At 31.7% G+C, this 12,872-nt stretch overlaps 2 protein-coding genes across 2 annotated transcripts; both read right to left on the bottom strand.

The window, feature by feature from the left end:
• Nucleotides 1-1,202: 1,202 nt before the first annotated feature.
• On the bottom strand, nucleotides 1,203-5,274 carry LOC118056387 (uncharacterized). The gene is made up of 7 exons (XM_035068577.2): nucleotides 5,009-5,274; nucleotides 4,877-4,908; nucleotides 4,303-4,400; nucleotides 4,117-4,199; nucleotides 2,944-3,021; nucleotides 2,754-2,855; nucleotides 1,203-2,239 (listed from the first exon to the last, which is right to left on the bottom strand). Exons 1-7 carry the CDS (start codon nucleotides 5,102-5,104, stop codon nucleotides 1,946-1,948), a joined length of 783 nt encoding a protein of 260 aa, XP_034924468.1. The 5' UTR covers nucleotides 5,105-5,274; the 3' UTR covers nucleotides 1,203-1,945.
• Nucleotides 5,275-6,577: 1,303 nt separating this feature from the next.
• LOC118056386 (probable fructokinase-7) lies at nucleotides 6,578-10,077 on the bottom strand. The gene is made up of 7 exons (XM_035068575.2): nucleotides 9,879-10,077; nucleotides 9,092-9,300; nucleotides 8,591-8,803; nucleotides 8,268-8,465; nucleotides 7,983-8,123; nucleotides 7,194-7,310; nucleotides 6,578-6,895 (listed from the first exon to the last, which is right to left on the bottom strand). The coding sequence occupies exons 1-7, from the start codon at nucleotides 9,898-9,900 to the stop codon at nucleotides 6,758-6,760; spliced, it is 1,038 nt and encodes a 345-aa protein (XP_034924466.1). The 5' UTR covers nucleotides 9,901-10,077; the 3' UTR covers nucleotides 6,578-6,757.
• Nucleotides 10,078-12,872: the final 2,795 nt, after the last annotated feature.

Here is a 12,872-nt window from a genome sequence, read left to right as displayed (position 1 = left end):
TCGTTTTTTTTCTGTTTTCAATCTTCAACGGTTTGGCATTTTAGATAGTAAAAAAACATCGTTTAATGATAGTGAAAATAATAAATAAAATTGAATGGGTCTCACCCGGGTTTGGCCGGGTGAATCGGGTGCCGGGTCGACCGTGTTTTTCCAGGCCAATTCCCGAGCAAGTTTTTGCCTCAACCCGGATTGGTCCCAAGCCCAGGTCGGCCGGGTCCCGGGTCGGCCCGCCGGGCCGGTCCAGGTTTTAAAACACTGACCTAGATGCTAAAAATAGAATTAAAAATAAAAAAAAATAGTTAAAAAAAAATCCTAATCTTATTGAACCAAACTTAACTATTTTAATTTTAATAAAAAAAATAACTCTTATTTAATATTAAAAATATATTTTATGTATAAACTCATTGTATCCATGTTGCTCCTCATCTTAGGCGCAGGTAAGATGATGGTTCTTTTTTTTTCTTTTCTTTTCTTTTTTTTCCTTGTAAGTTGATTTTTCCTTCCTCCAGCAAGAGGTGGATTTATAGAAAAGCATACTCCGCAACTTATCCTATGACTAACGTGACAAATTGACAATGACGTTTTTTCCTCTGGGGCCCCTCAGCCACGTGCTAGAAATACAATTAAAAATAAAAATAATTATTTAAAAAAACAAATCCTCCCCTCAGCCTAGATGCTAGAAATAGAATTGAAAATAAAAATAATTATTATTTTTTAAAAAAATCCTAATCTTGAGCCAAACTTAACTATTCTAATTTTAATAAAAAAAAAATAACTCTTATTTAATATTAAAAATACATTTTATATATAAATTCATAATATTATATATTAAATATATATATATATAGATATATATATTTTAATGTTTTCGAAATATTAGTCTAATTATCATGACTTTAATAAAATAATTATTAACACTTAAAATGTATGCTAATAAATATTTTTTAAAATTTTTTATTATATAAAAATATGATATGAAAATTTCTTATAAGATTGAGAAACTTGACTATATGCATGAAAAAAAAAAATTCTTTTTTTCTATATATTTTTTTAACATTTCAGATAAAATCAGATATTTTAATGCCAGATTTGTATCTTTACGGTATAAAAATACAAACCAATATTAAATAAAAATAATAAAAAATACACGAGAAAATCACAAATTTTAAATGGATTTTTGGTCTGCTTTTTTTATTTTAATATATAATAATATATTATATTATATTATATTATAATAATATATAGGGTTGAGCCCAATTGGACCGAGATTCAACCCAAAAGAGATTAGACCGACATTGGCCTAAAAAAGTGTGTGTCGATATCAGCCCAACATATCTTCTTTTATATTTTTTCTTCTTGGACTGGCCGGACCAATAAGAGATGAGGACAAGTGAAAAAATACACGGGGTAGAAAACTAGCGACATATGAAGAGAATGGAAGAGTGTAGAGATTTCAGCTTACAGCTATGGCCAGTTGAAAAGTGAGGATGGGGAAATGTTTGTTTTACATGGGAAAACAATATTGAAGGACCCTATGTGTGACCCAAATGAAGCAATGGTGGCAAGTCAGATCAAATAACACTTCTATATCAACAGATTATGGACAGGTGAGAGAATACATGGGCAGAAAATATTAACCTACATGCCAAAGGAAAAGGAGAGTCTAGAGTTTCAGTTCACAGCTTTGGCCAGTTGAAAAGCGAGGAATAAGAAATATTCTTGAATCATACTTCCTTGAAGGATGAATAGATGGCAAGGGTTAAGTAGCAATGTGAAGTTCACAAAGTCAGATTGAATTATCTATATCAACAAGCTATATCCAATTTAATAAATACAGTGAGAAAAACCAACCAGCATATATGGAATAAAGAATATTCTCGGTAGAGCAAAGTAGAAGTGCTTGTCTCACAGTTTCTGTGTAGGAGGAGGGCATGAAATCTTGATTCTAACTTCTACCATCTACATCAAATCCTGCCCCTGTCCAGCCAGGTTGGGCAGGTCCTCTACCCTTGGGAACAGCCCCAATTCCCCTTCCCCTTCCTTCGAAATGGACCTTTTTCTTTCCTCTTCCTAATCCCTCAACATTAGGCTGTTGATTTTTCCCATTTGTGACTTGGACGTTTCCCCCATTTGCTTGCTTATGTGCAATTTCAGCGACTCCAGCATCAGGAGCTGTTGAAAGTGGAATTGAGGCATCTTGAGCGGGGCTGTTTGATGCAGGTCCCATTGGTTTTGCATCCTGTGGATGACCACAAGTGCAAACTTTCAACAATTTCTCTACTGAAATGCAATATGTATATCAGTATATGCCTATACTAGCACACAGGGGAATAGCTTGATGCAATGGACACGAGAAATGCAGCCAAATCATGACAGTACATGAAACATTCTAGAACATTAGCCTCCTTAAGGGTAGTCACTTTCAGAGCACACCAGGTGTTATAAAATAAAATTTTCATTTTAGTGCAGTTCAAAACAATTTCAAAGCCTAAAATATGTCTCAATTGAGTTCCTGTGCATATGTCTAAATACAAATTTCCAAATCGCCAGTATTGGATGCTGTTTCTAAGCCTGTTTAATGTCATCTTCTACACTAAGAAAATAACAATAACCTTTTTACACATGCACTCCTAAAGAAAGTGCAGTGGGTGACCCATGACCATGAAAAATCCATGTGACTGTAGGCCATGAGAGTGTTGTCCAAGCAACTCACTACATGTATCCATATATAAAAAGATAAAAAGAGTGCTTACCTGAGGAGGAGGAGACATAGATGCTCTACTCGGGTTTAACGCTTCCAGACGTCTTTTTAATTCTTCAAGTCTAGAAAACTGAGAGTGACTGCTTTCTTGAACCTGCTCAATATATTAAATTGAATTGAGAAAACCCAACAAACGTTAAGGAGTAGCAAAATTCACATCTTCATTTAGAGAAGATCCTTACCAGCTGATTTAAGTCTTCGCACAACTTCTGCTTAATTTCTTCCTCTTCCTTCACAACTTTTGTTGCTGCTTCCAAGGCCTGGAGACAGCCAATAACATCCACATCATATCAAATGAAAAAGGAAAAAGGAAATTCAATTTATCAACAACATTAATGTATCAACAACAAAATATCTAACAAACTCCCATTGTGTGCAGAAAGAAAATCATGAGCCAAATAGTACATTTCCATCTCAGGGCAATCGATGATTCCAAAATCAACAGAAACTAGTGCTTAAAGAGCACCTCTTCATTTAGCAAAACAGAAATGACCTTTGATTTATTCAATTTATCAACAACATTAATGTATTAACAACAAAATATCTAACAAACTGCCATTGTGTGCAGCAAGAAAATCATGAGCCAAATAGTACATTTCCATCTCAGGGCAATCAATATCATCCAATGATACCAAAAGCAACAGAAACTAGTGCTTAAAGAGCACCTCTTCATTTAGCAAAACAGAAATGACCTTTGATTTTTTTCTCTTTTCTTTGGCCTTTTTCATGGAGTTCAGTGCATGTTTGAAGGGGCTGAAGGCAGAAGGTGTTTTCATTTTCTTCTTTTGCTGTACTTATATTGGAAGGTACCTTATTCTTTTTTTGTAATATCTAATTTCCACATCAAATTAATATTCATCTGTCCATAAAAACAAAAACAAAACAAAAAAGATTTGGTGCATGTGTGGTTGCGGTGTCTTCACCCACAACCAAAAAGCGTAGATATGTATAGCCCTATCATTGTTCAACATTGAGTTCTTAGCTAAAAACTTTATCCCATTTTATCAGTCGTGTTCAAGATAATATGGACATGCTAGACCAGTTCTAATCTTACAGTTTCCTCTACTTTAATGTATAGGTTTCTTCGTTCCAAATAATTGAGGCTAAATTTGGTTGAAAAAGGCAATGCAATGAAAGAAGAAAATATGCAGAACACAGTGGAGTGCAACTGAAGAAGGAACCAGTTATCACTTTATTCTTCCATCACCCAACATTACATTCTACCAAACACATCAACAATCCATTTTTGGCATCCGGAAATCATGCTATCCACTTTGTACTAAATCATTCAAATGCAACTATTATTATTATCATCAATAAAAACTACTGAGTTCTCGCCATGAAAAGCAGCAAACCTTCCGTGCTTCTTCTTCCTTCAACTTAGCAACACGAATTCTTTCTGTTGACATTTCTATCTTCTTCCTCAGATGTTCAAGCGCTTAATTTCATCCACACACCACCATCCACAAAACCAACATCAAAGTCAGCAAAATTACTATAAACAAGCATAAAAACGACTATATGGAAACATACATACCAACCTGCTTTCTTAGGTCCAGCTGTTAGTTTCATCTCTAACGTAAGATTCCCTAGCTCTCGCTCTACATCACGAATCTTCGAATAATTTTCCTCAATATATCTAACACAAAAATTACCAAACAAATTCATAAATAAAATTCTAATAACTAACTTTTCTCCTTTCAAAATTCTTAAAAGAATTAAATTCTACTAAACTTAGTGAACAACAACTAATTTTCTCGAATCCAATCATCAAAACAGGCTTCACCAAATTAAATTTTTTTCTTCTAATCCTTTTCTTTCTCAGAAACAGATTAAAAAATAAAAAGTACCAAAAAAATTCATAAATAAAATTCTAATAACTTACTCTTTTTTTTCAAATTTCATAAAATAAATAAATTCTACTACACTTAGTAAACAACAACAGCAACTAATTTTCTCGAATCCGATAATCAAAACAGACTACATCAAATAATTTTTTTTCTAATTTTTTCTCAGAAACAGATTAAAACACTAATAAACACATTAAGGCCACTACATTTTCTCATTATCAAAAGATAATTACAGATCTAAATAAACGAGAAATGTAAAACTTACTTCCTTAATTGAAGTTGCTCTTCTTCGATTATCTATCATTAAAAAATAAATAAATAATCAGAATTATTCACATTCGAATACTCGATAGATAAATTCTAATAATTATCAAAAGACAGAGGTAAGGAGAGATACCTTCTCTGTGTAGGCAATGACCGGAGCTTCTCGAGGAAGACCGTCAGGTCCGATCTCCGGTTTAAACATCGTCGACGGATTAGTAGAAGACGACATTTCTTTCTTTCTGTTTCTCTTTGGGAAGTAATGTGTGATTTCTCACCAAAAAATTCGAGTAATTATCAATTAAACAAACTCTGAACCGAAAAAAAAAAAATCAATGATTTATTTCTGCTATTTGCCTTTTTTTAATTATTTAGGGAGAGTGTTTCGGTGGCCGATATTTCGGGTTGGAAATCGGTTTGAAATAATGCCGTGGGAGTCTCCGTCCCCAAGTTGCTAAAAACGTTCCAAGGACAAAGTTTAATTTTGGTCCTCAGATCTAGAATGTTACACTTCTAGTACTTTAAAATTTTATTTTTTTGTTGTTGTTAAAATAGTATTCTAAATCACTAATTTCATCGCACGAAAAATTATAAATTGTCAAATGATGGAAGGTTAGTGATATATTCAACATTTTTTATTTGTTGTCCATGTGGCATTTGTGTATTCGTTAAAATTAAAAAAATGTTTAATATATATTTAATATTTGGTTTTGATCATATTCAATTAGGTTATATAGAAAACTTCTTTTTCTAGGGTTTCATTAACTTTCTTGAAGTTTATCTTTCTTTTTTTTTGTTTTTATTCATGGAATAAATCTCAAGTTTTTTTTTTTTTTTTTGTATTTTTCTCCCCCTACCCTTTTCATTTATCTACTGGGGTGTTAGAATTTGATTTAAAAATCCATTCTTTGTTAGAAGTAAAGAAAATTGCTCAATGTCATTCTTGTATTTATATTAGGTTCTTGTTATGAGAAGGATGTTGTGGTGCTAGATTGAGTAGCCGAAGCTTATAGACTGTTCATGTACTTTTCTTTTATATTTTTTTAGTTTGTATTCAACTATTGATTCTTGTGGATGTTAAAAAAAAACAAATCTTGAAAAATCTTGAACTATAAGGTTTGAAGTGGAAAATTGGTGAATTTGTGAGGGTGAAAATGCACTTGACAGAAAATTTAATTATGTGTAATGCGAGCCACATCAATCGTGAGTCATACTGGACCTCCTTGACTTTGTGCCATGCATATTATGGCACGTGAGGTAAGAGAAAGCGATGCAGCAATTTTTGGGAGTTTATGTGAACGATAAGGGTGATTGAGTTGATTATTTTTTAACGTATTTTTTATTTTAAAATATATTAAAATAATATTTTTTTTATTTTTAATATAATTACATTAAAATATCTAAAAATATTAATTTAAAATAAATAAAATAACTTCAAATTTAAAAAAAAAAAAAAAAAATTAAACGACCTAAAAAAAAGGCTTTTGCATATTCTTGATCTTGATCACTTTCGGTTATTTGGCCATCGCCATGCTCGAAGATTTACTCCATCTTCCGAATGTCTTGAGCCATGGATTGTTCAGATGGAACAATGATAACAAACATGGGTAGAAATGAAAGCTGTCACGCTTGTGATCTAGAGGCCATAGCTGCTGTGTGCAAAACAGCTCGAGCACGGGACAGAGTTGCAGTTCATCTGATCATGTTGAGACAAGATTTGAGGTCATTGATTTTATTAAATAACCTAATCTATGACAACCTTTTGGGGTTCGTGCGCGTGGAAGAGAAATACAGCAAGCAAAATCCCTAGGTGTTATGCAACGAATTCGAACTACCACAACTTGATACAAGAGAGAACGTCAAGGACTGATTTATGTCTAAGCTTTCATCTTGCAGGGACTTTCCCTAGGAGTTTAAGGACAGCATCTTTCGTGGGTAGCGCAGGGATAGCACCTCTCTCCGTTACTGTCACAGCACCGCAGGCATTTGCAAATAGAAGAGCTTCTCTTAATAGCTTCTCATCCTGCATGGAAGGAGGGAAGGGAACAGTTAGGGGTTAAGGTTGAATTAGGAATTCTTACAATGACATTTTATTTTGGGAAATATTAATACTGCTGAAGTGCAAGCTTATTTGCACAGTTCCATTGCAAATGGGGTCTAGACTCCTAACGTAAGATTCTGTTCTGTTTTGCAGCAAAGGAACATTCTGATCACAAGATTTTATGAAATCCACTTGAAGTTATATTGATGGAAATTTTTCAAAATAAACAATGGGTGAAAAGGTTCTAAGCCATTCTGATTTTGTATGCAGCTACACGTACCTCAAATAGATTTAGGTTAGAAGCTAGGTTGCTCAACATCCCACCAACAAAAGCATCGCCAGCACCAGTTGTGTCAACGGGTTTCACCTTAACACCAGGAACCCAGCCTTTGAATTCCTGCATTGGTTTTTAGTTGATTGTCAATTCTAGTACCCACATCGGAATATCAAATCATATCATACCTGAAAGCAACCACCTACTAGCAGTGCTGCAGTCACAATTCATTTTTCAGAGTTTCAAAAGGTTTTACTGACTATCAAGCACCTAAACCACCTAGACCTATAAGTAATTTTGCATTAGATACACCTACATATCAAAAGGTTCCCCAGATTCATTCGGATCATTCATTTTGTATGGTTCCGACTTTAGTACTTGCATACTGTCATTATTGAAGAGATTCAGCAAAAAAACATTTATCTGCAAATCATCTTGTAGGACATTGATGACTAGTGTTTCTTAAAAGATTATAGCAGAGATTGGAATAGAACATCAGTTATTAACATGATTCAAATATTATCCAGACACGATAACCAAGACTAATAGCTTGTTTCTTTTCACCAAATGGCTTGTTACTTCAGGTCCTTAGCTAAAATGAACTAACATCACCAAAAATAAAAACAAAGAGGATGAGTAGATTAACAGATAGCCTCTCCTAAAAAAACTGAAGGGACATTTTTGGAGTTTGCCTGGTATAGAATTCAGGGTAGATTAGAATCTAGATCCTGCATTTAATTTGACCATTGATGTTTGACATGAAGATCATTAGGCAATAATAATCAGTAAGGTTACCTTGGTGTAATATCGACAACCCTTTGACCCTTCAGTTACAATCAAAAGCTTCAGATTGGGATGAAAAAGCTTGTCCAGGACCACTTTATCATCATTAGGATCATCACATCCAGTTAAGAATGTTATTTCTTCCTCACTTATCTACAATTCCATATAATTAACACAATGAGTTCCAAACATATTTTAATGAAATGCTTGCAATTGTTTCGCTTCCAAATAACAAATTTGAGCTAGTTGCTCAGGCAACGATATATAAATTCCATAGTTTTTCAACTTCAACCACACCTTAATAACATCAGCTTGATCCCATATACTCATTATGCCTTCCCGAGCAGCCTCTGCTGATGGCCATAATGCCACTCTCAAATTTGGATCATAAGAAAGGATGCTGCCAGACTTTTTGGCAATTCTCATTGCCGCAAATTGACTTGACCTGCAAGGTTCTGAAATCAAACTAATTGATCCATAATGAAAGATCCTGGCCTGCAATCAATACAATTTTAAGAGTTTGAAATTTTTCAAATGAAAATTTGCAAGAATTTGAAAATCTTGTGCAATATGCTCTAATATGCTCCATCTTCTTACTACAACCAAAAGAGAAAATAGACCTGCTCAAGGAGGTTTATGTCTAATTCTGATTCTCGAAGAAGCATGTCTGCACTTGGATGACGGAAAAACAAGAATTCACGTTCACCTTCATCTTTGAGCGTAACAAATGCCAGAGCAGTCCTTGCAGTAGAATCATATCGCACGCCGGAATTATCCACATTGTTTTGTTTCAAAATGTCAGATAGCATATACCCAAATTCATCATCACCAAGCTGCAATAAAAGGTCAGAGAAGTTGAGTTAAGACCATGCCTAGATAAAAAGTAAGGATTCATGGACACCAAAATTGTTCACGACATAAAAGAAAAAAACCAGGGGGCTGAGATCCTGCAACAGAGAGTTTAGTGCGGAAGTACAAAATACCATTTGGCCAAAAGTTTAGGCTTCATTTACTCGATGCAGAAAACACCAAATGAAGACAAACTACCCAAGTATTAGGCAAGGGCTACAACAGCAAGCCATGGCACAAACAAGTAATCAAAAAACCATATTCAAATGCACCTTGCCCATAAAAGCTGATGAACCACCTAGTCTTGATATACCAACAGCCACATTAGCAGGAGCACCACCAGGAGCCTTCTTGAAAGCAGGTGCTTCCGCTAGTGAAACCCCAGCAACTGTCGGTACAAAGTCAATCAACATTTCCCCAAAACAAACAACTAGCGAGTCGTTCGCTCCTTTCATATTCGATGCATGATCATTAGAATCACCTACACATTTTCAATTGCTTGATATCAGAACAATCTACATATAAATAAATGCAATAACACTCACCAAATTGGAGCCAATAGGAACACCATAACTCCCTATGCTATTCCCATGGAAAGAAATTCTCTTTAAATCAGATTCAAATTGAAATAATTCAAACTAACTGTAATTTAACACAAAGTTGCAATCTTGATTAGATCACAAATCAATACTCATTGATAAATTCAAAAATTCAATTCTATCATTTTCAGAGGTGGCCCCTGTAAAGCACTATATGATGGTATATACCAACTTCATTGAACAAGATAAAAAAAAAAAAAAAAATCTTTCTGCAAGACTAAAAACATAGAGAACAAACTAAAGAGGCATAAAGAAAGATCTATTAAAGATAAAACAAGAAACCCAACATCAAGAATCATACACACACTGATAAAAAAGGGGGGGGAGAGAAACACAAAACCTGCTCGGGCCCAGATAAAAAATCATTGAAAAAAACACGAAAACAAAGAAACAAGAAACACAGTATTGATCAATCAAGAAAGCAACAACTTTTAAAAGAAATGAAACAAACGAGACTTACATGGAACTTGATCCTCAGCCATTTAACAAGCGTTAAAACCAATAGTCAAGAAAAAGATGGAAAGGAGGAGGAGGAGGAGGTTTTGTGTAGTGTGGTTGGGTGGGTTATAAAGAAGAGGAGTCGAGGAGAAATAAGATGGAGGTGGTTGTTTTGTAGTAAACGTCCACCCTCGAAGAGGATCGTTCAAAGGGGTAAGCTGACAATGAGAGCACAGGCGTGTTTCTTTTTGCGGTGAAAATATACTTTTAAAAAGTTTTATTTTTAATTTTTATTTATTGTTATGATATTTTAATTTTAAAAATAATTTTTTAAAAAAATATAAAATATCAATTTCATATATTTCCAAATAAAAAATACCTTAAAAAAAATCTTCACCTCAATTTCAAATTCTATCTTAATGATTTATTTTAAAATCTGGAAATAAAAATAAATTTTATTATATTTTTAAATATTAAAATATATTATTTTAATAATCAAAAGATTTATTTATTTATTTATTTTATTTTAAAACTTGATCTTTGCTAAACCTGAAAATACATCCAAGTTTATTTAATTAATTGGCTGGTCAATGTGCATGTTTGATGGAGATAGGATAGATAAATTGTTTTTTTATTTATTTTTTTAATTAATTTAACTAATTTAGGTATATGTTAGCTTACTAAACAAATTTTATAATGGTGATTTGAAATATTTTAAAAATACATATACCTTAATGCTTTAGTCATATAATCATTTAGGAACATTTAAAAATAAGATAAATATATAAATGAATAGAGTACATTGTTTTTGTAGATTTGTAAATTTAGAACTCGTTCAATGAGATATGTTGACAATGTAAAGTATTTTTCGCTTAAAATTATATTAAAATATTTTTTTTATTTTTTAAAAAATTATTTTTGATATCAGCGTATTAAAATAATTTGAAAATATTAAAAAATATTAATTTAAAATAAAAAAAAATTAAAATAAATAAATAAATATTTTTAAAAACTCTTTCAAAACACAAAAACAAACAAAATCTTAATACAGATAATATCTAAATTTATTAAAAAAAAATAAAAATAAAAGTGATATTATTTTAATAAAAAAAACTATAGATTGGATGTGAATTAACTTAATGTTTTTTATGGGGACATGATAAGTCAATTTTTTTCACGTTTTTTTATTAATACATACCAATTTAGATTATGGGTTAGCTAATTCAACCCACTAAACTGATCATAATTGTGCTTTAATCATAAAATTATTTAGTAACATATGTATATATATTTAAATGAATAGATTACGTTGTTTTTGTTGATCTGAATACTTTTATCTGCCCAATCTCTTAAATACAATTATTTGGATCAAGTGACAGAAATAAATTAATAAATTATTATCATTTGTTCCATATATTAAATTATATTAACTCGATTTAAATTTAAATTTAAACAACATAATAAAACGTCATATATATATAATATATATATATATATATATATTTGTTTACACATATGCATCCCAAATTTCATGCTTTTAGTAAGTGCACATCAGTATAAGGTCTAAAAGCTCATTTATTTTTGTTTTTTAAAAGTATATTTAAAAAAATTATTTTTTTTAATGTTTTATGATCATTTTCACGTGTTGATATCAAAAAATAATTTTTTAAAATTAAAAAATATATTATTTTAATTAATACATTAAAAAAAACCACTTTAAAAAACTAATAACTATTATTATATTCCCAAACACCTTTCCAAAAAAAAAAACCACAATCCACAATCCATTGTTATCTCTTTCACGCTACAATTTCTCAATCTTAGGCTCTAAATCACCGGGCTTTGAATCTAATTGCTAATCTGGGTCGGGTTGGTCAAGAATAACATTGGAGGCATGATCAAGCATGTGTAGATTCTGATGAAGTGAACCTTCATGGCATCGTGAAAGACCAAATCAATGAAAAGAAATTGGATTACAGCAGCATAATTAGCTGGAAAGTATCGTCATGATGCATGCTGTTCTAATTTTAAAGCATATATTGGGTAGACTTGTTGGAAAGACACAGTACTAAAGTTATAGTTTTAAAATTTTATTCAAGAATATAGTTATTGTTTGATCAGAGGTAGAGAAACTCAACCAAAAACTATTTTAAAAAATATATAAAAACATGTTGACGTGAGTTTTTAACTGGAAAGACATGTCATCCATTCTTTTATTATATATATATATTCCGATCGAGACTGATTTATGTATTGGATGGACCACGTGTTAAAATTTAGAAACTAAAGAAACGCGTCGTTTTGTTGGCGCACAAGAGTTTGCAGCCGTCCGCTAATGGTTTTAAAAATACATGGGTGGCAGAAGCTGTGGTTTTTTGTATGTACAGGTTTCCTCCAAGGAAATTATTATCTCAAGTGATGTAGCTAAATAGTAATTATGCATCAATATTTAATTTTTACGATATAATTATTGAAACTGGGATCTCATATTTCCTTTATCCCTTGATGAGGGTTCTCATGGTAACATTTGGTTTTTATTTCGAAACCATATAATATAAATATAAATATAAATATATTTAATTATGAAAATAAAAATAAAAATTTATTTTATGAATTTAAAAGTGTTTGAAAGTGTAGTTGCGATCACCTAGATATTTATATAATCATTAATTTTAAGATTCGTGGGATTAGTTAAAGTATATATAAGTTAATTCAGATACCTAAATTAATAAAAAAATAAATAAAAATAAGCATTGGCATGATTTTTTTTTATTAAAATTGATGAAAGCGGTGCTCCAACTTGAAAATACTTAGTGATTTGTAGGGACCTAATCGAGGGATGGTAAGAATTAAAGCTTCTCAATGCATAAAAAAATAAATAAATATATATATATATATATATATATAATCAGAATTTATTTAAAGAAATCATTAAAATGTAGGGTAACTAATATTTTTATCTGTGATGCAAGACAACCCTCTAGCAAGTGTCGATGATACAAGCAGAAGTTAGAAA

The sequence above is a fragment of the Populus alba genome, chromosome 15 (assembly GCF_005239225.2).
Source record: "Populus alba chromosome 15, ASM523922v2, whole genome shotgun sequence".
Classification (NCBI taxonomy): domain Eukaryota; kingdom Viridiplantae; phylum Streptophyta; class Magnoliopsida; order Malpighiales; family Salicaceae; genus Populus; species Populus alba.
This window is presented reverse-complemented; position numbering and strand designations above follow the sequence as displayed.